Source organism: Hemicordylus capensis, chromosome 4, assembly GCF_027244095.1.
Source record: "Hemicordylus capensis ecotype Gifberg chromosome 4, rHemCap1.1.pri, whole genome shotgun sequence".
Classification (NCBI taxonomy): Eukaryota; Metazoa; Chordata; class Lepidosauria; order Squamata; family Cordylidae; genus Hemicordylus; species Hemicordylus capensis.
Genome location: NC_069660.1, coordinates 214180090 through 214206986, shown reverse-complemented (window position 1 = coordinate 214206986; position 26897 = coordinate 214180090). Strand labels below are relative to the sequence as shown.

The window sequence follows — 26897 nt, the reverse complement described above, 5'->3', positions numbered from 1 at the left end:
GCAAAAACACCAATTTCACATATGCGCTGGTGGGATCTGAGCTGTGGGTGACTGACCAGGAGAGAGATCTTGGGGTCATGGTGGACAGTTCATTGAAAGTGTCGTCTCAGTGCACGGCAGCTGTGAAAAAGTCTTATTCCATGCTAGGAATCATTAGGAAGGGGCTTGAAAATAAAAATGCTAATATTGTAATGCCCTTATACAAATCTATGGTGCAGCCACATCTGAAGTACTGCATACAGCTTTGGCCACCGTATCTTAAGATGGATATTGTAGAACTGGGCGCTTTCCAGATTAGCTACTCAACAGCAGCAAAATGCTTTCATTCAGGCAAATCACATTTGAAACATAAACAGCAGGGGTAGTCTCGCGGAAACTAACAACCTGAAAAAGCAGCAACTTCTTTCTGCCAGATACACGACATCATAGCACTATATCACAGCGATTAAATTCGAAACAAGGCATCAGAAATGTGAACGGCACCCTGCTGTCAGCGGAGGGACTGTGGTGTCACAACACAGGAAGTGTTGAAGCACACTTCCAAGATCCGTTGTGACCCCGTTGCTGGTTGTAATCTGGAAAACACACTGGAAAAGGTGCACAAGAGTGCAACAAAAATGATCAGGGGCCTGGAGCACCTTCCTTATGAGGCTAGGCTACAGCATCTGGGGCTCTTTACTTTGGAGAAGAGGTGACTAAGGCGAGACATGATTGAGGTGTATAAAATTATGCATGGAGTAGAGAGGGTGGACAGAGAGAAATCTTTCTCCCTCTCTCACAGCTGTAGAACCAGGGTTCACCCCATGAAACTGAAGGTCGGGAAATTTAGAACTGGCAAGAGGAAGTTATTTTTCACACGGCACATAATTAATCTGTGGAATTCATTGCCATGGGATGTGGTGAGGCCACCAGCTTGGATGACTTTAAAAGGGGCTTAGGCAGATTCCTGGTGGACAGGTCTATCAATGGCTACTTGTCTGAATGGCTGTGGGCCATCTCCAACCTCAGAGCCACGATACCTCTCAATACCAGTTGCAGGGCAGCAACAGCAGGAGAGAGGGCATGCACATACCTCTTGCCTGTGGGCTCCCCAGAGGCATCTGGTGGGCCACTGTGTGAAACAGGATGCTGGGCTAGATGAGTCTTGTGTCTGATCCAGCAGGGCTGTTCTTAGGTTCTTACTACTCAGGAGTCCTCTAAAGCAGTACTTAATTTCAATACGACTTCTATTGAGTAATTTAGTCAGGATGTTAATCAATGAAAATAAGACCATTTGGATGTTTAGAATGGCATATTTATTAACATCATTAGGAAGTTGGATCAATCATTAGCTAGTTTTCAGTAAAGTTTCATCTGCAGAATAAAAATCAAATGTCTTAATCCATCTTTAATATATACATAGTTCCCTAATGAAGAGCCAATTTGTATCACTCTATCTATATAATTCTCTTAGCCGGTGAATGTCCTGAATTTGGCAGCGGAACTTTCACAACACATTGCGAGAGTTCCTGGGCCCAGCGAGAGTTGAGGGGAAAGAAAAAATGGTGGCGGTGGGGGCGGGCCGCAAAATGACCAGATGAGTTGGCCTTGGCTGGCTGCTGGGAGGCGGAGGCAGCAGGATGGCCTGGCCTGTCCAGGCCAGGCTGTCCCAGGTATGGAAGAGGCGGCGGCGGTGGCAGCCTGACCTGGTGGGAGGTGGCGGGCTGGCCTGGCCTGGCCAGGCCGTCCCAGGTATGAGAGGCGGCAGCGGCCTGACCAAGCGTGAGGCAGAGGTGGCGGGACGGCCTAGCCTGGCCAGGCCAGGCTGTCCCAGGTATGAGAGGCGGTGGCCCCACCAAGCGGGAGGCAGTGGGGCGGCCTGACCTAGCCAACCCAGATATGGAAGAGGCGGCGGCCGAGCGGGGCCTGGCCACTAAAGGCAGGAGGCATCAGAGGCCAGGATGGGAGGGAAACTTTTCGGCCCACCGCCATCGCCCCAGTAAGAAGGACCTGGCTGTGGCTGGAGGGGGATGGGGGCAAGAGATAGTGGGGGAGGGGGCCGGAGGGAGGGGGAGGGGGCAAAGAGAATGGGGCCAGGGGGAGGGGGCAAGAGAGAGTGGGGCAGGAAGGAGAGGGAGGGGGGCAAAAGAGAGTGGGGCTGGAGGGGGGGAACAGCAGGCCCCCAAAGAGTGCACAGATGCTCTGTGCGGGTTGGCTAGTAGATAAATATTTTCAAATAATGTGTGTCCATTTAAAGTTCACCAGAAATATTTGGAAACAAAACATGAACATATTTTACTTGTTAATTGTCAAATAATTAAATTTTGAAATCTGATTGGAAAACTTCACATATCCAACAGACACATACAAATACAGCACACACACACACACACACACCTCTGTTACATCACATACTGCCCATTCTTAAAACACTCTTTTGGCACTTGTAATTGCATAGAAAAACACATGAAGCATTTGGAGGGTGGGTAAGATTTGCACTCGTTTTTGAGAGCTTTTTTTCCCTCTTTGTAAGCTTAGAGAAAGGTACAAATTCTATTATCTTGCCAAGGCCAGTAAGTAATACATTGTGTGCTAATTTTTTTATTTTAAAAAATACAGGAATACCAGGAGGACAAGAATGACCTTTTAATCACAGACACTGAACTCAAGCAAGTTGCTTACATTTTCAAGTGCAGCAAATCTACATTACAGATTAAAGGAAAAATCAACTCCGTTATACTTGGTAAGTAAGTGCATTTACTCCTAGGCTTAAACCTAAGTTACAGGTGATATATTTTAAAACACAGTCTGTATCCTGTTGAAATCTGAAGGGATAAGACTTTGAATAAACTAGCCCAATTCCTAGATATATGCAAACTGAGGCACTTAAATGCTTTCTTATATGGTAATAAAGAATGTGACTGAATAAATTCTGTAACTGCTTGGTTCATTTTTTTTCCAGACAACTGCAGAAAGTTTGGCCTTGTATTTGACAATGTTGTGGGTATAGTTGAAGTGATAAATTCCAAGGACATTCAAATACAGGTAAACAGCAATTCATAATACTGATAAAGAAAAAAAGGTAAAATAAGAAAAGAACGTTTCAAATGATTTTCATTCACAAGAAGTATCAACTTCCATACATTAAAAGGAAAGGCCCAGTGCTAACATGAATCACTGTTAGGACCCCATGATTTGGAGTTAAATCATTCTCACCCTGATGCACATGTTGATTAAAGCAAGGTTTTTTGTTTTACTATATGCACAGCTACCCCCAGAGTAATTTGCCACATGCAGAACAGTAAATGGCATGTAAAGAGCTGGTGTAGGATAATGGTTAACATCATGAGCAATGAGCTAGAACTCCCCAGTCAAATCTGACCTCAGCTATGAACTCACTATGTCAGCCACTATCTCTTAATCTTATCCTGCTCCTCAGACCTCATAGGATTATTGAAATAATCTATGAAAAATACATATTAAAAGTACATAAAGGCTCTTTATCGAGAAAGGAAAAATAAGATTAGAGATGGCAAACAAAATACCTTTTGTTATGATAAGTAAGTAGTATCTATAGACACATTTGGAATACTGTGTAGTTCTGGTCACTGTTTCTGCAATAAAATATTGTAGAGTTGAAAAAGCTGTAGAAAAGGATAACCAAAATGATTCAGGATCACTAATACTCACTTGCTGCTCATGACCTCAAGCAACCTTGATGTTTTTATAGTGAAAGGAAGGAGGGCTACAAGGAGCATTGGGCATTGCTATTGAGAAGCAGTGACTCAGCTTCTCTGTCTAAGGATCCTTCTGTCTGTGCAACTGCCAGCAGAAGATGGCTGGCATTCCTGTCTTCTGAGGTCGGTTTTGTAGTGCTTGTCTCAAAGGTTCAAATAAATGTGCTTTTAAAAACATTAATACCTTTCTCTGGTCAAATGAATGGAATCACTCTAAATTAAGTAGTATGAACAACGGATCCCCATGGAATGGAACATATTCTTCTTTGCTATACCTTCTAATGATCAGTGCTTTATTAAAAAAAAAAAAAAGGCACTGCTTTCTCAAGCATTCTGTTGCTATTCCCAATACATTGTACTGATATTTATGGAAGTTGCACATGTGTTGGTAGAATGTGGGTTCCACTGTAGTTTCCCCTTTGGCAAAAGGGAATGAGGGACATTTGACCTTTTAAAGAGAAATTGCATTTTGAGTTTGCTTGTTTTAAAAACCCATCATTCCAGAATTTTAACTGAATACTTAGAAATATAGTTCAAAACATTTCAAAATGTTTTGTATTTCAAAACAGAGCAACAGCTTTTTGAAACTTGAAAATCACAGTACAATATAGTTATCTTAGGACCATATTAGATATGACATGGGAGTTTCATGGTCTGAGCTCTCAACATCTTCTTTTTTAAAAACACTTAAAAGTAGCCATGAGGGTGGGAGGGATGAGGTGGGGTGAACTGGATTGAAGTTGCAGTCCTGAGGAAGGAGGCATTAACTCTCCCTCCCACAGTCTTTCCCCAGTTTAAATCCATGAACCTGCTTATTAGTCACAGTGGAGAAAAGACATAACTCTGACTGATGTGGGTTACCTTTTGTTTTTTAACCATGGTTTATTTTGCTGTTTTATTCTTGCCTGACATAGTAAGGGTATTAATACTACCGGGAGGCGGAGAGGGTGGGCAGAGGGAAGGCTGCACTAAATTTACCTTCCCCCCAGATGATTCCTTAATGTTGGTGGCAAGTATGGACTACACCCCCACACAATCTGCACGGCTGCACACAGCGCGGATGTCCAGCTTCAGTTTCATACGTGGAGAGTACTGGCCTCCATGTATTCCATAATGCACCTTGCAACGAGCATGGTGCATTGGGGGATACCCCCATGAGAAGGGTGCTCTAGGCAGACCAGTCACACACATGATCCCAGCACCAGGGTTATGGACGTGCTTGCATCCTAACCTTGGCTAAATTCCAGGCTTTAAAGTGGGGTTAGTCAGGTGGGCAGCGCCAGGATCCAAATGGATCCCAGCACTGCACATGAGCAGCCTAACCCAGGCTGGGCTGCTCTAGTCTGGGTTAGGCTGCTCGTGAGAACAGCCTTACCATTTTGTGTTTAATTTTTGTATTTATACTTTATTGCTATTGATTTTTAATGCTTAGGTGTCTAACTGAGGGGATAGGGTAGGATGTAAATATTTTAATTAGTTAATTAATTTTGGCTGGTATAACTGATTATCTGTTCTGTCAGTAGCTAGCAGGTACACTTCACCAAGCTCTGTTTTAATAAACATCCCATTGAAGTGAATGGGGAGAACATAAAAGTGATGCTTGATGAATTATTCCTTCAGGCATTACCATGCTACGACATTATTTCCTTACTATATAAAGTAGTTCTTTGTGGCATGCTGGCAATGATATAAAGGGAATGACCTCTCTCTTAAATTGCCACTTGAGGGTAATAGACTTTAATGGAGCCCAGCCTAGCCTGACAGGAAAAGATCATTTTTGTTCGTGTTAACAGCTTCTTCTGAATGCATGTTTTTATTTTATTTATTTTTTAATAAAGTCCTTTCATTGTTCTTTAGGTACTAGGGAAAGTGCCAACAATTTCAGTTAACAAAACTGAAGGTTGCCATATATACCTCAGTGAGGAATCCTTAGATTGTGAAATTGTGAGTGCTAAGTCATCCGAAATGAACATCCTTATCCCACAGGATGGTGATTATGTAAGTGTGATATTTTAAAGTCATGTCATAGAAATGACTGGAATACACATGGAATCATGTGGTGAATCAACAACAGTTCATACCTAGCTCTGTCAGACAAACATTTCCCTTTGTTAAAAGAGGCTTCTGCCATTTTCATGAAAATCGATTCTGGTGGTTATTAATTTAAAGAACAGGAATTTCTAGAAAACCAAGAGGAAACATTCTTAATAATTATGAGACATACCAACAAAGTGGAGATAATATGTGTATATACTTGTTTGAGCTAATATCTATGCAATTAATATTTTGCAGAAAGATAGTATGGTATTTTTAAAAAATAATTTAAAACTTTTTTTCAATGACCTTTAATGCTCAATTGAAAGTTAAAAGTTTGAAAACATTCAAAAGTTTAGAAACTTAAAAAACTAAACCACAGAAGTAGCAAAATAGCAAACGTTTCGATGTAAGGCATCATCCTCAGTGCTATACAAAGCTGGCTGAGTCTTGTTACAAGACTCAGCCAGTTTTGTATAGCACTGAGGATGATGTTTTACATCAAAACCATGTCCCTGCGGTCATGTCCCTGCGGCCATGTCCCTGCGGCCGTATCTTTCTCGGACGTTCTGGGCATGCGCTCTGAGAAAGACACAGGCAGGGACACGGGATTACACTCAAGCTCTTTATTATAGAGGATATATATATATATATATATATATATATATATATATATATATATATATACACACACACACACACACACACACACACACACACACACACACACTCATGCAAAAAGCTGCAAAAATGCTGCATTTGTTCTCTGTATAGTACCGAAGGGTCTCCTAAATGTAATTAAGAAGCATTCTTTATAATCCAGAGATGTCTGAGTTTTAAAAACCTTCTCATTAGTGTCTGCATCAGTTTCTATAATATGACCACTGTTTAACCAACTGGCATTGTCAACCTTGTCTATACACAGAAAGAATTTCCTGTTCCTGAACAGTTCAAGACATCATGGGATGGATGCAAGTTGGTCACTGATCCTACAGAGATTGTGGGTTAACTTCCTACGGCCATACAGAAACCACTGACCACAATCTCCAAAGAAATTCAGCCTAAAGAAAACAGCAGCATGAAGAACTAGAAGTAGCACTAGTTTGTACTGCACTGATAGGCCTTCAAGCAGCTACTGTGTGCCGTAGGAACCGTAGGCTGCATTACATGTGATATTTTTTTCCCCTCAGAGAAGTTTTTCTGTGTAGGAAAAACCATGAATAATGATGTATGATGTTATGTTTGAAAAAGGCGCAAATGCTTGTTTTGCCATGGTTACATGTGCTTAAGAGCCACTCTGCGCATCCCCAGTACACTTTTGTAGGCATCCTGATGTTCTTAAAATTTCCAGAGTTTGCCTTTGTTTGCAAATAGATGATACATAATGTCATGTGAATGTATAAAGGTTTTTAATATTACTCCATTCAGGTTATTGGCTATTTCACAGCATACTAAGCCAAATGTCTGCATGATACACTTTGTCACGTTTTCAGTGCATTCCTTTTTTATGTTTTGGTGGAAGAAAGAAATAATCTTAATATGTCTTGAGACATATAAATTTGAGATCATTCATATATCATATAGTGAAGCTGGACCCTAGAAAGTCTGTAGTTCTTATAGGTCTTTTGTGCTTTCAAAAATTGAAAAAGCACAACTCTTTGCAATATATTTTGCTAATGGAAAATAAAAGCTAGATATTTTGATTACTTATTTTTATTAACCATCATCCATTCCTATTTTCATCCAGGTGAGTTGACAGTATCTTTGTTTTTGTTCGGTTCAGGTTTTCTCAAAACGATAACTTGTACAAAATGTTACTTTAACATAAATCTTTTTGTACTCTACTAGGTGTTTCACTTCTCCTCTAAACCATATAACATTTCCTTTGGGGGCCATGTCTCTTTTACTAATAATCCTTAACAACCTAATCCGAATTATTGAGCATTTATTTGGTAATTTAAGGCTGTTACTAAATGCTAGACATTGTTTCTCTTGGATCTGTCAAATTCTAAGTGTTCCCATAACACATTTGGTCTGGAAGGGACCAGGAGATCATCAAACAAAATTATTTCAGGGCGACCAACTCATGGCCCATAGGCCAAATATAGTCACTTGGAACCCTACCAAATATTAATCAAGATGTTTTAAGAAATTATAGTTTCCCAACCAAGGAACAGATAATTTACTTAACTGAGAATTCTCCTTCTACTTGTTTGCCCAGCATTAGTTCAGACCTGGGCTTCTCACTGCTTTGTCCACTAGGAAGCAGGTTCTTTTGAAGACTTGCAGGACATGGGCTGGGAAACATCTCCCATTTCCCCTCCAAGCCTGTCACTGTTGACCTAGCAATGGACAGGATAGAGAGTCCCCAATCTACAGTAACCCACCCCCACAATGAAGCACCAGAGAAAGTTCAGTCAAATAACAGACGGTGAGACAGTGGGTGTTGAACTATTGTTGGGCGAATAAGTAGAAGGAGAATTCCTTCTCTCTTTCTACAGTGCCTCTCAATACCAGTTGTAGGGGAGCAACAGCAGGAGAGAGGGCATGCACATATCTCTTGCCTGTGGGCTCCCTAGAAGCATCTGGTGGGCCACTGTATGAAACAGGATGGTGGACTAGATGGGCCTTGTGCCTGATCCAGCTGGGCTGTTCTTATGTTCTTGGGTAAGTAAATTCTCCATTCTCCCTACTTGTGACCCTCCAGTGGTCCAGACTCTGGGGCATCACAAAACAGTGCCCTCTTGCTCCCCAGGTGGAGAAGTTGCTTGCATTCTAGGGCTGAATTACTGCCTGAAGCACCCTTTAACCAAGGGCTGCTTCAGCAGAGGAAAAAATATCCACCTTGTAATGCTGCATGAATGTATGCATGGATGACCACACTGCAGCCCTGCACACCTCTCCTGGGGAGGCCTGGGAACAGATTGGCCAAGGGATGACAGCTCCCCTGATGGAATCAAGGGGACGGGTGGATGCCTCCAGGTGGGGATTTACTCTGTGCTCAATATGCTGATGCAATGCATATTTGAGAGAGAGGTTTTGGAAGCAGGTTGTCCCCTATCCTTGACTCCATATGTGATGGAGTGGACTAATGACTGCTGGAATGGATGGGCTTTCTTAAGGTAGGTTTTAAGGACCCTCCTGACAGCTAAGCAGTGCCACATACATTCTCTGGGATGAGGGAGGATGAGGCAGAAAGAAGGAAGTACCAATTCCAGTTCTCTCTGAAAGTGGGAGTCAACCTTGGGTAGAAATGAGGGATAAGGCCTCAGCACTATTTTATCCCTGTGAAAGACACAATGTTCTGGGTTGGCTGAGAGGGCTGCCAATTCAGACAATATACAGACAGAAATGATGGCCATCAGGAAAATGATCTTAATTGAGAGGAAGAAGAGGGAGACTTCCTTGAGAGGCTGAAAGGGGCGACCTGTGAAACTTTTGAGGTCCACATTTAGCTGCCACATGGGGAAGTAGTGAATGATAGAGATGTGCACAAATTGTGAATCGTAGCATGATTTGAAACACATCCACTGAAACACAGCACCTTTAAAGCAGAAGAGATCAGTGGCACTCCTCCAAACTATCTTTGCACGCTGGTGGCGCTCTCCCCCAGCTGCCCTTGTGCAACACCGGCACGCACATAGCCTCCATGCAAAGATAGCTGGGAGGAGTGCCGCCAATTCAGGAAGTGGCAGAGAGTAGTGGAGGAGCAGGTATCCACCTGCTCTCTTTTAAAGGTGCCAGGGATGTATTTTGAATCACGCTGTGATTCATGTTTCATGCATATCTCTAGTGAATGACCAGGGAGACAACTTGAAGGCTGCCTTGAGGAAGTGGTTTACAAGTGAGTGAGCTCACAGTGGGGTATCCCCACTGACTGTCTGCAGAGAGTGTTTGGTTTAAGGCCCAAATCCAGCCCATCCTGGAAGAATTCAAGAGGATAGAGGCCTCTGTCAAGGGAAGGGCCTTGATGGGGCACAATCATATGGATCTCACCCTAGTTCCTTCATAAAACTGGTTCATGGATGCTCACCTGGCTGCTAGGAGAGTGCCTGCTACCCTACCTGAAACCCCTAGGGCCACTAGACCCACTCTTTCAGTATTTTCATGTGAAGCTGGTGGAGCTCCAGATTTGGGTATAAAACTGACCCCTGAGAGAACGAGTCAGAATGAAGGAGCAGTGAAATGAAGGGTGGGTGAGCAGCTGGATGAATTCTGGAAACCAGAGTTGGCTGGTGAGGTCACTTGGGGGTGATGAGGACAGTCTCTGCATGCTCCTTCTGGAGCTTTGTCAAGATCCTAGTAAGAACAAGGAAGGGGGGAAGGTAATGATATTCTGAAAGAAAGGGCAGGCCGGGTAGACTGCCCTTAATTCAGATATATTGATGCTGAAAGTCACTTTTTGTGTGGTCTACATATCCTGAGTTAAAAGAGTCTCACCTCAGGGTCTCCCCAACCTGAAAGGCTGGCATCAGTGGTGGTTATTCTGGGTGGCTCACTGGCTCAGTAAAGGTGATGCCTAAGAAACTGCTTGTGTCCAACCACCAGACCAGAGATGCCCTAAGCATCATCTGGATCTTATCTTAGAAAGCACCTTCTTCTGCATGATCCCCACCTTATGTGAAGGTCATCTGAGGAGGTCCATCTTCAGTTACCACCAGTATGTCTGGTGGTGACTCAGAGGCGGGCCTCTATAGCTGCTCCTGGGCTGTGGAATGCACTCCCAGAAAAAATCTGCAATCTGAGTTCATTATTGGTTTTCAGGAGAGCCCTTAAGACCTATCTGTTTGGCCTGGCCTTCCAGGGTTTTTAAACTTATAAATGTTTGGCTTGGTCCTCCAGGGTTTTTAAACTGTTTAAATGCTTTAATTGTTAATTGTTTTTATGTTGTTTTTATAGTTTTTGTTTTTAACTGTTAATTGATTTTAATTGTTTTTATTTTAATGTAAATCACCCTGAGCCATTTTTGGAAGGGTGATATATAAATCGAATGAATGAATGAGTAAAGTAAGTAAGCAGGAAACCAATATCCCTAGGAGGCAGGCAAGTTGCAGGAGGCATACTCTCTGCCTGCTGTGTGAAATCAGTGCCTGAAAAGAGCTGATCCTCTCAGGTGAGACTGCAACTGTCTCTTAGATTTGGTTGATTATTATGCTAAGGTGTTGCATTCAGTGTATGGAAATCAGTTGGCTATTGCTCCATTTGATTATGAACCAGTGGTCCTGAGGGGAAGCAATTGCCAACCCTCAGCCTCCCCTCTGGAGCACACTCTTATGAAGATGTCATCTAAAAGTGGGTTGGCTTGGACCAACCCCTCATCTACGACAATGGCAATCAAGACTTTTGTGAACACCCTGGGTGCCATAGCCAGACGAAATGGCAGCAGCCACTACAAGTAATGTCGGCCCTTCCAAAGTGAAGGAATCTCCTGATCAAGATATTCAGGTACACATCTTTGAGGCTGATGAAAGTCAATAATATCCCAGGGAATCTCTGAGATGGAATGACTCCTTTACCCACATATCTGATGTAGTGAGGTCCCAGACCAGGCAGAATGCAGACAGGTGGCTCCCTATCGACTGGAGGGTCTACCAGCATGTGGGAATCAGTTTGATTTCTTGGAGGCGCCTTTCTTAGAAGAGAAGGTGGGATACCTCTTTGCAGCCTTGTTCTTGGTTACTGTGTGACAAAAAGAACTTGGAGGGCCTAGGCAATCTCTCTGATGCTGCTGATGGGCATGCTTCCTGCTTGCATGCTGGTTAATCTGCCACTTCTGAAGGGTTTAGGATTTGCCTTGCAAGTGAAGAACCTCTGCTGCTTTATCTGTGCTTTCCCCCCAGAGTCTACTGCCCTCAAATTTGGTCCCTGTAAGAATTTGCTTCATAGAGATAGGTTCATCCCAGGGATGGAGCTAGATAGCTCTTTTTGCAGTCACCATGGCTGTATTCCTGCTGGCATAGCACAAGGCCTCCAAGAGACCATCCGCTACTAAGGACATTTATTTATTGATTTATTCATTTATTGTCTGTTTTTGCAATAAAATACATTTCCAACCCCTTAGAGAGATTATCTGAAGATCTGAGCAACCCTCAATTAGACAGAAATTGACCATCCCAGTTGTAGATTTTATTTTGTGTCGGGGATAAGCGAGTTGTAGTTCTGCTTTTATTTCCATTTGTAAGGTATGCATGCAAGTCTTCAAACATTTACATAAAGAAAAGCCATAGGTTACTTCTGAACGAATTATGAACTCAGACTGAAGGGATTGTGTTTTGGGATGGGGTGGGGTGGGCTTTATAGTTTATTGTTCATTTTTAACAGTAATGTGAAGTGTAGTACACATTGTATGATTTCAGCACAAAATAAACTCTACTATATGATTTTAATTACTTGTAATACTTTGTAGCAGTGAAATAATGGTAATATGCTTGCAAAGCTAGATCAGGATATAAATTGTGCCTACTGCACCTTATACGGTAAGTAACTTTCATTTTTTAAATGATATTTGATTGTAATATCTATTACAACCAATAGTGTTCAAATACTAAAATTTTGCTATCTAATGTTTGATCTATATGTATAATGTGGCTTTAGTACATGCCTTTTTTCAACTGTAAACTTCTGACATGAATAAAAAATAAAATTGTAACTTGTTTAAATACATCATATTTATTTATTCGTTCATTCATTCAATTTCTATACCGCCCTTCCAAAAATGGTCAGGGCAGTTTACACAGAGAAATAATAAATAAATAAGATGGATCCCTGTCCCCAAAGGGCTCACAATCTAAAAAGAAACATAAGATAGACACCAGCAACAGTCACTGGAGGTGCTGTGCTGGGGGTGGATAGGGCCAGTTACTCTCTCCCTGCTCTATAAAGAGAATCACCATGTTAAAAGGTGCCTCTTTGCCAGGTTAGCAGGGGTTGACATATGAGGGGTAACTTACTATTTAGATCTGCTTCCATGTTCAAATTTATGGTAGATTTGTGTATGGAAAATATTGAGTATTTTACATCTCACACTAAGAAAATAGCAACTGTATTGAGCAACGTGTAAGCTCTTTTAGTTTCATATTGTGGGGAAAAACTCATTAGCCACAGAATGTCAGAGCTCTTTATCTTCAAAAATGTTACTGGTATAGCAGCAATGAGCAACATACGCATTCCTGCATATACAGGCAAGAACATACACTCACTCTCTCACGCACACATTGACACTAGGAAGCAAACATCTATTATATTAATTCTCATAGACGTGCCTCTGTGGGGATGCATCCTGGCAACCCAGCAGATTGGTTGGGCAGCGGTTGGCCACATAGGGAAGTGGCCGCTTGAGGAGGAAAGGAAAGGAAGGAAAGTGGGCAAGTGGAGAAGAGAATTGAACGGACTGAGGCAGAAGGGAGGGGAAGCTGAGGGGAGAGAAAGCGGTGGAGCCTGGCTGGGCAGAGACGAACGGCTGGCCGCTTCAGAAGATGCTTGCTAGAGGGAGGGCCGTGCAGGAAGGAGCTGGCTGAACGCTTGGCCGCCTGACGCACCAGGGACTGGAGGAAGGAGGAGGCGGCAACGGCCAGCAAGGAAAACAACCAGGCTAAAAAGCAGCGGCGGGGGGGAGGTACACGAATGAAAGAGAGAGAAAGAGAGAGAAAGGGGGAAATGGAGGAGAGAGCAAGCTGGGGCAGAAGGCTTGTGGGGAGGGGACTAGGGCTGAAGGCTTATGGGGAGGGGACTGGGGCAGAAGGTGGGGGGGAGTGTACTGCCGCACAGATGCTCTGTGCGGGATTAGCTAGTATATTCTCATAATCCTACAAGCAGACATGTACAGATTTCTTCATTAAAAATATACACTGTTTACATTTACTATGCTTCTTTCAGGTCTCCTGTGAAAGGCCTCCACTGACTGTCATCGCTCAAACAGATAGGCATGAGACAGCCCCCCAAAAGCAGGATGGGTGAAAATACAGGCAATGGAAGAACAGAAAGGAGCAGGACAGCAGTTTAACATCTCTGGTCTCAATTAATTTGCTAGAAATCAGTCTTTAATGTCTTTTTTCATAATATGGCACTAAGCAATCCTCGAGAAATAATTCTCAGTTTTCTGACTTGCCCTATAATTCAATAATTTCAGAACTACTGGATAAGATGGTGCTATCAAACTACCATGGTCATTTTAAGGAATGTCAGGTGTAATTTTCTATTGCCAAGGCCTGATACTGCTAGTTAGGCCAAAGTAGATGTTAAATGCAAATATGTGTAATGAATAGGTTTTTTAAAATGAAGATTAGCCTTGAAAGTCTGCCATTTTGAGCAGAGATGGGCAAAAAGGGAATTCAACCTTTCCATCACTTCTTGTTTTTTAACTGAAAACTGCACACACACACCAGTTTCTGTCCCCTCTGTGGGGTTACATATATTTATTTAGAGTACAGATGCATCTGGAGTCACATGAGGGGAGAAAGCATGGAGAAGTGTAGGGGCAGATTTGAAAAATAGCCAGTACAATAGCCAGCAGAGAAATAATTAAACATCCCTCACTCTCCATTCTTTCATTCAAAATTGTATCTTGAAACTGCCTTTTCTTTTTTTAAAGGTCAGAACATTACATTTATATGTAACATCATTAGCCCCATAGTGTTCCTTTGAAGTCCACAATTTAATAAGCAAATCTAGCAGAAAACACAGAACTACATTTCGTAGGGTGTTTTTCACACAGGGATTTTAGCTCACATCTCCGGAATGGAGGGTGTGCGTTTTTTACATATCGGCCAGATTTACCCCAATGTTCCTGCAAGCTATTTGGGAGCACTTCATACATGATTTGGGTTTTTCATTGCATGTTAGAGCGTAGCCTGATTTATATCCAGGGTTAAAAAAAACCCTACTTTTTGTGTCGGTTTTTGCGGGGCAACTTCAGACTCGCAGTAAAGCCTTGCAGTAAAGCCTGCTTTGTGAAAACGCTCCGGTGACATTAACCTTAAAGGCATCTTCTTTATTATTTTCTCATCAAACAGAGAGGTAGGGAGTGGAGAACAAGAAGCCAGGAGAAAGGGGATGGCTGTGGGTGAAAAGGAAGTGCTTGAAACTGGAACTTGTCAGTGCAAGGAATTCTTTCCTCCCTGCCTGAGGCATGTAGATCAGGAGTAGAGGAGACCTATATGAGTATGAGCTCCAGAATGTGACATTGGGGGAAAGTGGTGGCTGAGAAGAGCACATTTCATGCCTTACCCAAACCCTTTCCCTTCCATCACTTTCCCTCCACCTCTAGCCACCCGCTCAGTGCCAGATTTAGGCACAAGCTAAGTAAGTTACAGCTTAGGCCATCACAAGATGAGGAGCCTCTGCATACAAAAAACTGACTACACTTCAACTTTTACGTAACTGGTTGAAAAATAAGAAAGAGTGGGAAAAGACCCCAAAACACATCGTTCTGATAAAAAATATATGGCTGCACAATTACATACACAATTATAAACTCACGTTGAGTTTATAAATCTGTGTAGAAATAACTGAGTTATATCAAAATCTCAGCAGACCAGGGCCTGTTGGGGTGTTTGTTTGTTTGTTTGAAAGTCTGATCCTGGAAATTTGATCCAGGATCAGTTTGATTCTGCGATCCTCAGATCAATTCTGATCTTTGCCAAGTATATATGGAATAACAACTTTTTATTTCCATTTTCATTGTCCTTTTTGGTAGAATAGTAATGATTGTATAGTCCTATGGGGCCTTTTACACTTGACATAGCTTAGAGTAGCGGTGTCAAACTCAATCAATCATCTTTATTATGGTCCAAGACCAGCATAAGATAGAACAGTAGAGCGTGATTCAAAATAACAAAAACATATTATGGAACCATAAAACGATAATGTTTTTTAAAAATTACTACTATAAAACTATAATTTTTTTAAAAAATTACTACTCTAATAGTAAAAAACTATATTATAATACTATAAAGCTGCTATCCTTAGAAAAGAGGGTAGCTATAAGATGATTAAAACAACAGTATTTTTTTAAAAGTATGATCATATAAAATGTAAGGCATCTAAACAGGAACACTAAAAAGGTAAAACAGTGGTTTCAAACTATGCAGATGTGATGCAAGGGAAGGGCCTGGCAGTCACAACCCGACGGATCCTACTCGCTGCCATGAAGAATTTGGCAGTATTATCGTGAAGGCCGGGTCTTCATCCAAAAGCAGCAACCGGGTATGCACATGGTTTGGGTTCCAAGGTACTTGCAAAGTAGCAGAAATATAAGCTTGGCCCAAATGCTCTGTAAAAGGGGAAAAGAGGAGTACATATTCTGTGGTTTCTACCTCCCCAGTGTCACAGGGACAAAGTCTCTCTGCAATTGGTATATTTTTGTGTTTGTCTGCCAGTACAGCAGAGGGAAGGGCATGACAACAGTTGTCAAATTCAAATTGTGGGCTGGGCCAGATTTGATCCCAATGCATCTCCAGGGGGCCACATCCACCCATGCCACGTTCTCACACCTGACTTGCACCTTCTGTCTTCCTCCTTCTCCACCTCTTTTCCTTTCTTCCTCCCTCTCTCCTTTTTACACCAGAATATGCTCAGGGAAACGTTGTTGTTTTTTTAAAGAAAAAGAAATTCTGAACAACATACTTACCCATGACCTGCAGCTACCAAATTTTGCATGGAAAATCCTGCCACTTAAATTAGCTGAAGGCCCTACCTTTTTCACCAGTATATGGGGCAGGTTGATTTTTAAAAAAAAGAAGTTCTGAGCAAGGCAGCTTTCCCTCCCTACCACCTGGAGCTCAGCTTGCCTCAGCCAGCCCTAGTGAAGAATGAAGCAAGACTCTGCTTCTCCTGAACAGCAGTGGCCAAGGCCTCAGACTGCCGCCACTTCCAAGTGTAGTGGCCACGGGGGAAGAAGCTCCATGGCGGGGGTGAGGGGTATGAAGTGACACAGTGGGAAGGAAAAGTGTGGCGGGGGCAGGGAGTAAAGAGTGCTGTGGCAGGAAGAAGTAGTGTGGTGAGGGTTGAGGAGTAAAGAGCGCTGTGGCAGGGGTTAGGAGTGCTGCTGCCACTGTGGAAGGGAGAAGTGCAGCGGCAGTCAGCAAAACATGGTGGCAGCGGCTTGTTGGGCAGACTGGTGAGCTCCAGGGGCTGCATCCAGCCTGCAGGCCAGTAGTGTGACAGCCTTGGCTTAGAGCATCAGCATGTCATAATTCAGCCCTACATCCCCTTGTTCCTGGCTTCCCATCTTTCACATGCAGAAGCTCAGTGCCCTCCCTTTCTAAGCATCTGATCATCAGATGCTGATCATGCGCCCCATGTTTTAATATTCGCTCATTTTTTTAAATAAAAAGGCACAGGTGTCACATATTTCACACATTATTTTCGTTAATTTTTAACTGAATTTAAATATATAGTTGTAGTTCAATCAAGTTGAACTTAAGTAGTTCTGGTTTCTGCCTTGTGTAGTCATGGAAATCACAATATATATCAACATTTAATTTCCACTGAAACATTATGTCAGAGTTCGCTGTGACTAGGACTCTGCTCCACACTACCTCTTGTGGTAACTTGCTGCACTGCAGCAGCTTCTGAGCTTCCAAACCCTCTGCCAGCTCCACCCTGTGAGGCCTGTTATTGGTCCCCCTGCAGATAGGAAAGAGTGTGAGAGGCTTCCTGTGTGAAGCTACCCTTGCCCTGGTACAGTTGTCACAGTATCTTGCCTGATTTGACCAACCCTTGGCTTGTCTTGGACTCCTGATTACCTGCTTGATACTCTGGCTCCTGATCCGTCTGCCCAGCTTGACTCTTGGCGAGTTCCTGACTCTTGGCTCCTGTCTAGACCTTAGGGCTCCTGATTGCCTACCTGGCTTGATCCCTGGAGTGTGTCTGGCTCACCCAGTCCTTTGGACTTGCACCTGTGGTGATTGGCTAGAAAACACTGTCAATCAAGAGTAATTTAAACTTAGGAATTCTCTCCAGAGGAGGTTCCTAAAGGAGGGGCTTTGGAATGGAATGAACAGGTGTCTGTTTGGTTAGAGTTGGACAAAGTTTGGTTGGAGTTGACAGGTTCAGATAGGGCTTGGATGAGCCAGAGATAGGGACGGTTAGGGCTAAAGAGAGGATCTCTGGTTAGGGTCTCTAGAGCAGGACTGAGTGTGGAATTGGGAGGTTGGTGGGTTACACACCTGGCAAGACCTCTGTAGAGGAAGCTTGACTATAAAATGTAAATGATGGGGACATATGGTTGATTACACAGGATATACAACCAGGGAGGTTGTATCCCTGTAAAGGTGTTGAAAGTCTAAAGGAGCTTGCTATCTCTAATCAGTCACTTTAGTAACTTGAAAGTGAAACTTTTTGTTGATGTACTGACACAGTCTTATAGAAGTACCTGAGTCTGAATATCAGTTTGCAGTATAAGAGGTGGTGTATAGTCTTGCCATTTCTAAGCTTGTTACTTTGTCTCAGAAACAGAAACCATTCAACACTTGACCCTACATTGCAGTGAATAAGAAACCACTGAAGCTATTGTACAAGAATAAAGTTATTTTATTTGGTTTGGAACTTGAAAGCTGTTTCTATTTACTTCTCCCCACATTACCACTCGGGTGTAATGCCAAGTTTGTGTTAGAAACCCAAATTAGGATGTAATTTTGTGATGGAAGCATAATAAATAAATGGTTTAAAACAAATCAGAGGTTCACAAACATAGTGTTGATTTTAACATCTATATAATTTAAACACTCATCTCCCAGTCCCAACCTCAGGTCCTGACAGTGCCCCATAGTGACTGCTGCCTATGGCTCAGCTTTCTGATAGGGATGTGCACAAACCTGTTTGGAGGTGATTTTACGGGCCTCTGAACAGGTTCGAGAACTGGGCGGTTCGAAGTTCGAAGATGGCAGGGGGTGCACGTTAAGGGTGGGGGAGAGTGTATTTACCCCTCCCTCTGCTTCCCCCCCACCAGTGCCCGGTTTTCCTCAAGTCCTACAGGGTGGCAGAGTATTTCCCTGCCACCCCATTTGTTCTTCGGCCAGAAGTGGCCAGAAGTAGCTAGTGCGCATGCACCTGGCATGTGTGCGCACATCACAAGCGCGTGCACCAGCTGGGCATAGATGCGCCAGCTACTTCCGGCCACTTCTGGCGGAAGAATGAACAGGGCAGCAGGGAAGTACTCTGCCGCCCTGTAGGACTTGAGGAAAACTGGGCACCCGTGGGGGGGAGCAGAGGGAGGGGTAAGTGCACCCTCCCCCACCCTTAAAGTGAACCCCCACCACCATCGAGCCACCCGGTGTGGTTTCGTGCACATCCCTAATTTCTGACACTCTAGTTTAATATAAAGTTATTTTTGTTCATTTTTCCAAATGTCCATTATGAAGATACCATCACCCCCACTGTGTATATAGCTTTTGCTTATAGGCACTGACTGTACAACTTTGCCAACATTTGATATGAAGTCAGCTCAGCATTCTTCATATAGTATCTTCTACCTAAATTCACAAAGCCACCTTAAGTGGCGCAGCGGGGAAATGCTTGACTAACAAGCAGAAGATTGACGGTTTGAATCCTCAAGTGCTCAGCTTATAAAAATTTATCTTAGGTGGTTTTGAAAGGATTAGGCAAGTTAATGGGGATGGGTTTATTGGCAGCCATGATAGCTAAATAAAACTTCCCAATCCAGAGGCTGTCTCTAAATACCAAATACTAAGACTACTGGCAGTGGAGGGCTCATTTCATTATGCCCTACTTATAAACATGTCCAGAAGCATCCGGCTGGCCACTGCTGGAAATTGAGTCCTGCTGGACTAAATAGACATTAGTCTGACACAGCAAGTCCCTTATATTGTTAACCTGTAACTGGTCCTGCTAGACAGAGATGTGACTGGGGAAAGTAGCAGATTGGTTTGGGAAGACTGAGCCTTTGCTGCAGAACCATGCTGGGGGAAATAGCCTTTTTGGGGACTTGCAAAATGAAACCTACCACCATATAAATATTGAACACATGAACATATACAGCTACTACAATGAATCAGATCATTGATCCATCTAGGTCAGTAGTCTATGCTGAACTGTCAGTGGATCTCCAGGCAGCGCTCTCTTCCAGCCTTACCTGGAGATGCCAGGAATGGAACCTGATGTCATCTACATGCAAAGCATGTACTCTATCACTTAGCTATGACTCCTCTCCTATATAAGTAACAAATATTGATTTATATTGTGTAACTAACTGTCACTGGACATAATTCCATCAGAACATCATACATGAAAAACCACTAGACAGTACTAAAAAAGAAAACTTTCAGGAGTTCTGCTTTTATCACCAGAAAAGAGGCAGAATATTGACCAACATCTATCAAAGCGAACAGGGGTGTAGCTAGGGGAGAAGGAACTCATGCCCACCCCTTGCCCCAGCGGCCCCTCAGAATGAGAGATAATGAAGAAAATAGGGAGGAGTGGAGATGGGGGGCCCTCAGGAGCTGGGGGCCCCGGGTTCTTTGAACCCACCCACTCAATCATAGCTATATCCTTGAAAGTGAACAACAGCTTTTACTCATTTTTATGAGAATAGTCTTTACGTAATATGCAATTAGGGTAATTACATGTTTAAGAACAATGGAAGGTGCTTTCTACCTTCCACCCTACCTTCCACCTTCTTCTAAGGTGCCTTAAGTCAGACCATTGGTCCATTTAGCTCAGTATTGTCTACCCAGACAGACAGCGGCTTCTCCAAGGATGCAAGCAGGAGTCTCTCTCAGCCCTGTCTGGAGATCCAGGGAGGGAACTTGGAACCTTCTCCATGCAAGCAGGCAGGGGCACTTCCCAGAGCAACCCCATCCCCTAAGGGGAATATTGTACAGTGCTGGCATGTATAGTCTCCCATTCAAATGCAAACCAGGGTGGACCCTGCTTAGTAAAAAGAACAATTCATGCTTGCTACCACTTGACCAGCTCCCCTCCCTGAATTAATTCATACATAAATTTATTGACTATGCACCTAAAAGCAGAAATTACAAACAATACACTGGGAAACCATCCCCAATCTTCATTTAAAAGAAGCTGGAAACCAATTATTATACTTGCCTTTATCAGTGAAAACTAATGTTGATGTACTGATCTGACATAGCCACCAGGTGGCAGGAAACTATTAAATTAAAGAATTCCTAAACATTCCCCGCTGGTGTGTTTCCCAGACTATGGGAAACTCCTATATCGGGCACCAGCAGTATAGGAAGATGCTGAAAGGCATCATCTCATACTGCGCAGGAGGAGGCAATGGTAAACCCCTCATACCAAAGAAAACCACAAGGCTCTGTGGGTGCCAGGATTTGAAATCGACTTGACGGCACGCTTTACCTTTAAACATTTCTGGCATAGAAGACTGCAGTTCTATGCACTTGGGAGTAAGTTCCATTCAACATAGACTTGCTTCTAAGTAAAGATACATAGAATTGCACTTGTGCACTGATTTTAAATTAATCCCACATTTAAAGATAATTCTGCTTTCTGAAGAAAAACTCTCTGTAACATAAACATAAAAATTCAGCCCCAGTCCATTTTCTCCCCCCGCCTTCAGCCCCAGTCTGTTCTCCCCCTCTGCTTTCCTTTGCTGGCCAGCCTGACTGGCGCTTTCGTTCTCCACCCGCTGGCCTGGCTGGCACTTTCCCTCCCTGCCTGCTGATGGCACTTTCCCTTGCCGGCTTGCCTGCCTCCCCACCTGCCAGCAGTGCTTTCTCCACCCGCCAGCTGGCTGCCACCATTTTCCTCATCCGTCCCTGTTGCTATCCAGGCAGCTGCTCACGAACTCTTGCGAGAGCTGCCACACTTGGGATTAGCAATGGGTATGCCTTGGAGAAATATATATAAAAATAATTCAGATTCAATACTTCTCTTCACACCTTTTTAAATTGTGTATATTAAAACATAGAAAGAGGGAACTGCAACAAATAAGACATTTCGACGTATATATGTCAGCTTCAGTGTTCTATATCCCACTGTTTCAAATTCATACTTTTATCCAAGACTCCCCCCCCTATCTAATTAAACACCTGGGTAATAAATAACAAATGAGGGAGAGGAGTGCCTGATTATTGCTGACACTGAGAAAGAAAGAAAGAAAGAAAGAAAGAAAAACTTGGAAGAGGGAAGGTATGACACAAACATGTTATCTGCACCCTTTAATGGCCTATACTGCTGAAACTGAGAGAAAGAAAGAAACGTGGAAGAGGGAAGGTATGACACAAAAGTTATTTGCACCCTTTAATGGCCTATGTACTTTAAGATTTCCCTCATATCTTCTTTGCCATTAACCTCTGACCGTAGTTTATCCAAATATAATGCATCCCTTATCTTCCTTTTAAGTGTGCAATATTCATATTCTAAAATGGTGACTGAGAGACATTTTCTCCACATTCTCCCTTGTTCTTGTACAGTTTGGACTGATCTATAGAAACCATGCAGCCTGAGACTATGCATATTTATTCAGAAGCAAGTCCCACTGAGAATTCAATAGGACTTGGTCCCAAGTAAGTGTCTGCATAGGACTGCAGTCTGTATCCTACATTCTAAGGCAGTCCATGCATACTTACTTAGGACCAAGTCCCAGTGAACTCCTTATAAACATGCATAGGACTGACTCTGAGTTGCATAATTTCTACAGCTCAGCCGAAAATACAGTTGGGACCCAATCCTAAACATATTTACACTTAAAGAAGCCCCAATCCTAAATTCTTTAGGACTGGATTATTTGAATAATTATTTGAAAACTGGATTATTTGAATAATGTCTTCAGTAGTGCATAGGACTGCAGCTTTAAAATGGAGTTTGATTACTAGAAACATCCCACAACCCAAGACTTCGTACTCTGGCTTTGACAGCTGATACACCCGTGGGCCATACATGAGTAGGACTGGAATGTCAGACAGCTGAAACCTACTAGCACATGGAAAAAGATGTGATACAAGAGGTCAGGTTTGCCTTAGGTCTGTACTAACTGATACAAACAAGGTCTTTTTTTGTCTTGCAGCCAGACAGAGAGTATGAAGGTTCCCTAGAGGTTTGGATAGTTTGGTTTGCACAGAGGATACTGGGTTGTTTCAGATAATCTGGGTGTTGGTTTTACAAACGTAGCTCTGCAGCTTTTGCACGTAATGCGTGACAGCTTACTGCTGAACCTGAAGGCCTGTCAGCCCTCTGAAGAAATCCAAGTTGTTAAGGTGAACATATGCTTGAAAGTGTGCCAGGTCAGATTGCAAAGGCATCTCAATGTATCGCTGGTCAGCAAAAGGATCGGACATTGTGCAGTTTGATCCTTCTGATCCCTCTTTGCAACATTACATGACATGGAGATCGATGAGCCACAGATATGTTTTGAAAATTCAGCTACAGTGCAAAAGCTCCAGCTGGATTTTGGCTGTTCTATATATGGGACACACAAACCCCGCCTACTGCCCCAACATTCCTGACGGCGCCACCAGCAGCTGTTTCTTCTTCTTTTGCTGCGAGGGAGGGGCCTAAGCACCGAGCAGCGACACGCTGGACGACACCACCTGACACACAAGTGTGGAGGGAGGCGGGGAGACAGCTCAAGAAGTGGTACACTCCAAACCATTCTTCAGCCTTCCTCCGGCCCGCGTGACGTTCGCACTACGCACCAAAGTGGTGCTCGGCCTGACTTCTCAAGCAGAGAGATAAAGAGAGACGCAGGAGTGGGCCGGGATGGTCTTGCAGCTGCGCAGTAGAGCCAGCAGGCAGTGACAGACGCCGCGGAGAAGGCCTTTGGGCCGAGGCTATGGCCGAGCCCAGGGAGGTCCCAGGCGGCAGCCCTGACGAAGGGGGAGCCGCCGCCACCGCCGCCGCCGACTCCAAGGCGCTGAGCGCAGGAGAATACTCCCGGCGTGTGCACCAATGGCTTTGGGACTCGTATTGCGGTTACCTGAGCTGGCAGAGCGGCCTGGCCGCCCTCATGGCAGGAGCCGCCACGGCAGCTGCCTCTGCCACCGCCCCGCCGCCCGGCGCTTACTACTACAGCCCCTTCTACTCCCTCCTCGCGACCCCTCCGGCCCCGGCGGCTCCTGAGGCCCGCGCGGCTCCGGCTTGGCAACCGCCAACAGCGGGCAGGCTCGCGCCGCTGACCCCACGCGCGGCTGGTCCCGCCCCTGCCAGCTCCCTGCGGGACCCCGGCCGGCCGGCAGGTGAGTCAGTCATTGGCCGCCGGGGCGGGGAGAGGAAAGCGCCTCTAGAAGGGAAGGAGCGAGGGGGCAGGCCTGCGGGGCGGGGGGGCGGGGAGGGCCGCTCCGGCGACAACAGGGGGGATGCTGTAGGGATGATGAAGTGCTGGGGAGGGATGCCGGACTCTGGAGATGGGGTGCGAAGGAGCGGCGCAAGGGATGCTGGGTTTGCTCAATGCAGGATGGATGAGCTGAGCCTGAGGGGATTGTAGTCCAAGTTGGAGGGGTGGAGTCCGCCTACCGAAGGCTAATTTGCAGATATAATAAACTCTGCTGCTGCTGTTTGATTTATTTGTCATTTATTCATTCATTTGATTTCTATACTGCCCTTCCAAAAATGGCTCAGGGCAGTTTACACAGAGAAATAATAAATACATAAGATGGCTCCCTGTCCCCAAAGGGGTCACAATCTAAAAAGAAACATAAGATAGACACTAGCAACAGCCACTGGAGGGATGCTGTGCTGGGGGTGGATACGGCCAGTTACTCTCCCCCTGCTAAATAGAATCACCATGTTGGGTAGATGACTAGAGCGCAAGTGGAGGAGAACTCGGTTCGAATCTGACAGGATACAGCATGTGACCCATTTGAAGAGCTATGCGGTTGCGGTTCGTGCAGCAAAAAAGAGCTTTTGGTTTGCGCTAATTGCGGCTTCAGGTTCGCGTTCAGCGGAGCTATCCCGGGTTGTGAGGAGTTTGATTTCTGCTCCTTCTACCTCAAATCAGAGAGCCAGTGTGGTGTATTGGTTAGAGTGCTGGACTAGGATCAGGGAGACCCGAGGATCGGGGAGACTACACTGGCATGTTTCCGGGCAAAATACAAAGTGCTGGTTATTACGTTTAAAGCCCTGAACAGCTTAGGTCCGAGTTATCTAAGAGAGCGCCTTCTTTTACATGATCCCCACTGCACCTTAAGATCATCTGAGGAGGTCCATCTCCAGTTACCACCAGTTCGTCTGGTGGCGACGCAGAGGCGGGCCTTCTCTGTAGCTGCTCCTGGGCTGTGGAATGCACTCCCGGCAGAAATTTGTTATTTGAGATCATTGCCGTCCTTCAGGAGAGCCCTTAAAACCTATCTATTTGGCCTGGTCTTCCAGGGTTTTAAATGATTAACTGTTTTAAATTGTTGCCCTGATTTTCAGGGCATTTAGCTGTATTATTGGTTTTATTGTGCTTTAATAGTTTGATTTTAATTGTTAATTTGTTTTAATTATTTTTATCATGCTGTGAACCGCCCTGAGCCATTTTGGAAGGGTGGTATATAAATCAATCAAATGAACGAACGAACGGACGGACGGACTTATGTGTCTCTTTGCCAAGTTAGCAGGGGTTTCCTTCCAAAATGTGCCTTGCCTTATTTAGTATTCACATTTGTAGTTAGACTGGCGGCTCACAGAGACAACAGAGAAATATATTTAAATCTTTTCCCTAGCCTAGTCCCTTCCCTACTCCAGTTTAATTTCACTCATAACCCTTCACATTTAAAGTTCTTTGCACTTGAGTTGTGAGCAGCAGTATCCCTGAAGAACTCTGTACTGGTAATATTATCTTGGTTTGGTCTGCTTTAAAAATTTAAAATAGGAATGTAAGAAAGTCCAACATCCTGATTTCACTAGCTGGTTAGCCAGATACTTCTAGGAAAGTCACAGTTGTCAATCTGTACAGTTGTTATTAGCTGCTGCTGCTTACTGCATCAAAATATTGGTAATTACTGTAGAAACACTTTAAAAAGAATTAAAGCATTACTGATATAGAATGGGGTCAGCCCTTCCTCTTAAAATATATTTTGAAGATCAGTCCCTGAACATTGAAATTCAAGGATTTCTTTTGAACGAGTATTTTCAGAGTGCACAGAGAGTGCTATATAATCGACAAACCTTTGCAAAGATTCACCACAGCCCTTTGCTCCCCATGGGCAGCTCCTGCTGCCCTTGCCACTGCTCCTGCTGCCCTCGCTGTTGCTTGTCAGTAGCTCTCTGCGCCTCTCAGAAGTGGAAATATCTGCAGACAGGAATGGGGCCTTTCGTCTTCTGAGTGGCCAGAGAGCTGCTGGGAATGGACTGCGTGCTGTCCATTCCCAGCAGCTCTTCAGCCACTCAGAAGGGGAAGCACTCTGTTCATTTCTGCAGGAGAGCAAGTGGCAATGATGAAGTGGTGGTGAGGGCAGCAGGTCAGAAGCCGCAGCGAGGGAGTGGCAGCAAGGGTGACAGGCGGGAGGAGGGGGCAGACTAGCGAGGCAGCCCCAGAAGGTACTCATTTGATCCTTTTTTTTTTTTAATGTTTGGGGTACTCTTTTACAAGTTTTTGATACTCATGAGTACCTGAGAGTACCACTTATGTAAATACCTGATAAGTCACTTACATTAAACAGTAGCTCATGCATATAGTTGGGCTATACACAGACTTGATATGCTATATAATAGCTGGTATTTGCATACGGTAGTAAGACTTATAGCAGCAGGAGCATCACACCTAACATCCGATACGCTTTTCTTGTAATACTTTCATACCTTTAGTTCTTTTCTGATGCTAAATATTGATAACCAGTCTTTTATATCCTAAATTCTGGGAGATCATGAAATACCACTAAAGGTTTTGTGCTACTTTCTACCAGTCTTTGATAGTCATAGCATACTGCATCTAGTTTATGCAAGTCAGTAAATAACATCTTAATGTTAATCCGGTATCCTTCACAACGTAGGCTTTGCACCTTAGCAATAGTCCCTTCAGTAGATTCCAAGCTTTTCATAGTGCTCTGAAGCTCTGTCCCTCGCACGTGGAGCATGCTTGTTACTCTTGGCACCAGAGTGCTTAGTGTGTCTTCCTTTTCAACCACCATCATGAATTGTTCCCTCAGTTTTCGCTCCTCGTGTTCGGTTCCTCAAAGAAAAAATTGATGGTATTGACCACAGACTGAGGCTGGGTTTGGATGGCCTGTA

The 26897-nt window shown here is 44.0% G+C and overlaps 2 protein-coding genes across 11 annotated transcripts in view; both read left to right on the top strand.

Annotated features, from left to right (window-relative positions):
• The window catches only part of CAP2 (cyclase associated actin cytoskeleton regulatory protein 2), a 105855-nt gene extending 93442 nt beyond the window's left edge, over positions 1 to 12413 (top strand). For all 9 annotated transcript variants that reach the window (XM_053246690.1, XM_053246695.1, XM_053246694.1 and 6 more), the window contains 4 exons: positions 2599 to 2722; positions 2942 to 3024; positions 5574 to 5714; positions 6676 to 12413. In XM_053246690.1, the coding sequence (XP_053102665.1) occupies positions 2599 to 2722; positions 2942 to 3024; positions 5574 to 5714; positions 6676 to 6759 (432 nt within the window). In that variant the 3' untranslated portion in view covers positions 6760 to 12413. The remainder of the gene's footprint in view (positions 1 to 2598; positions 2723 to 2941; positions 3025 to 5573; positions 5715 to 6675) is intronic.
• A 10835-nt stretch (positions 12414 to 23248) lies between these two features.
• Positions 23249 to 26897, top strand: part of FAM8A1 (family with sequence similarity 8 member A1) — a 31805-nt gene continuing 28156 nt past the window's right edge. The window contains exon 1 of one of the 2 annotated variants that reach the window (XM_053246451.1): positions 23249 to 23923. In XM_053246451.1, coding sequence (XP_053102426.1) covers positions 23521 to 23923 — 403 coding nt within the window. In that variant the 5' untranslated portion in view covers positions 23249 to 23520. The remainder of the gene's footprint in view (positions 23924 to 26897) is intronic. The other variant, XM_053246450.1, reaches the window with a different exon arrangement.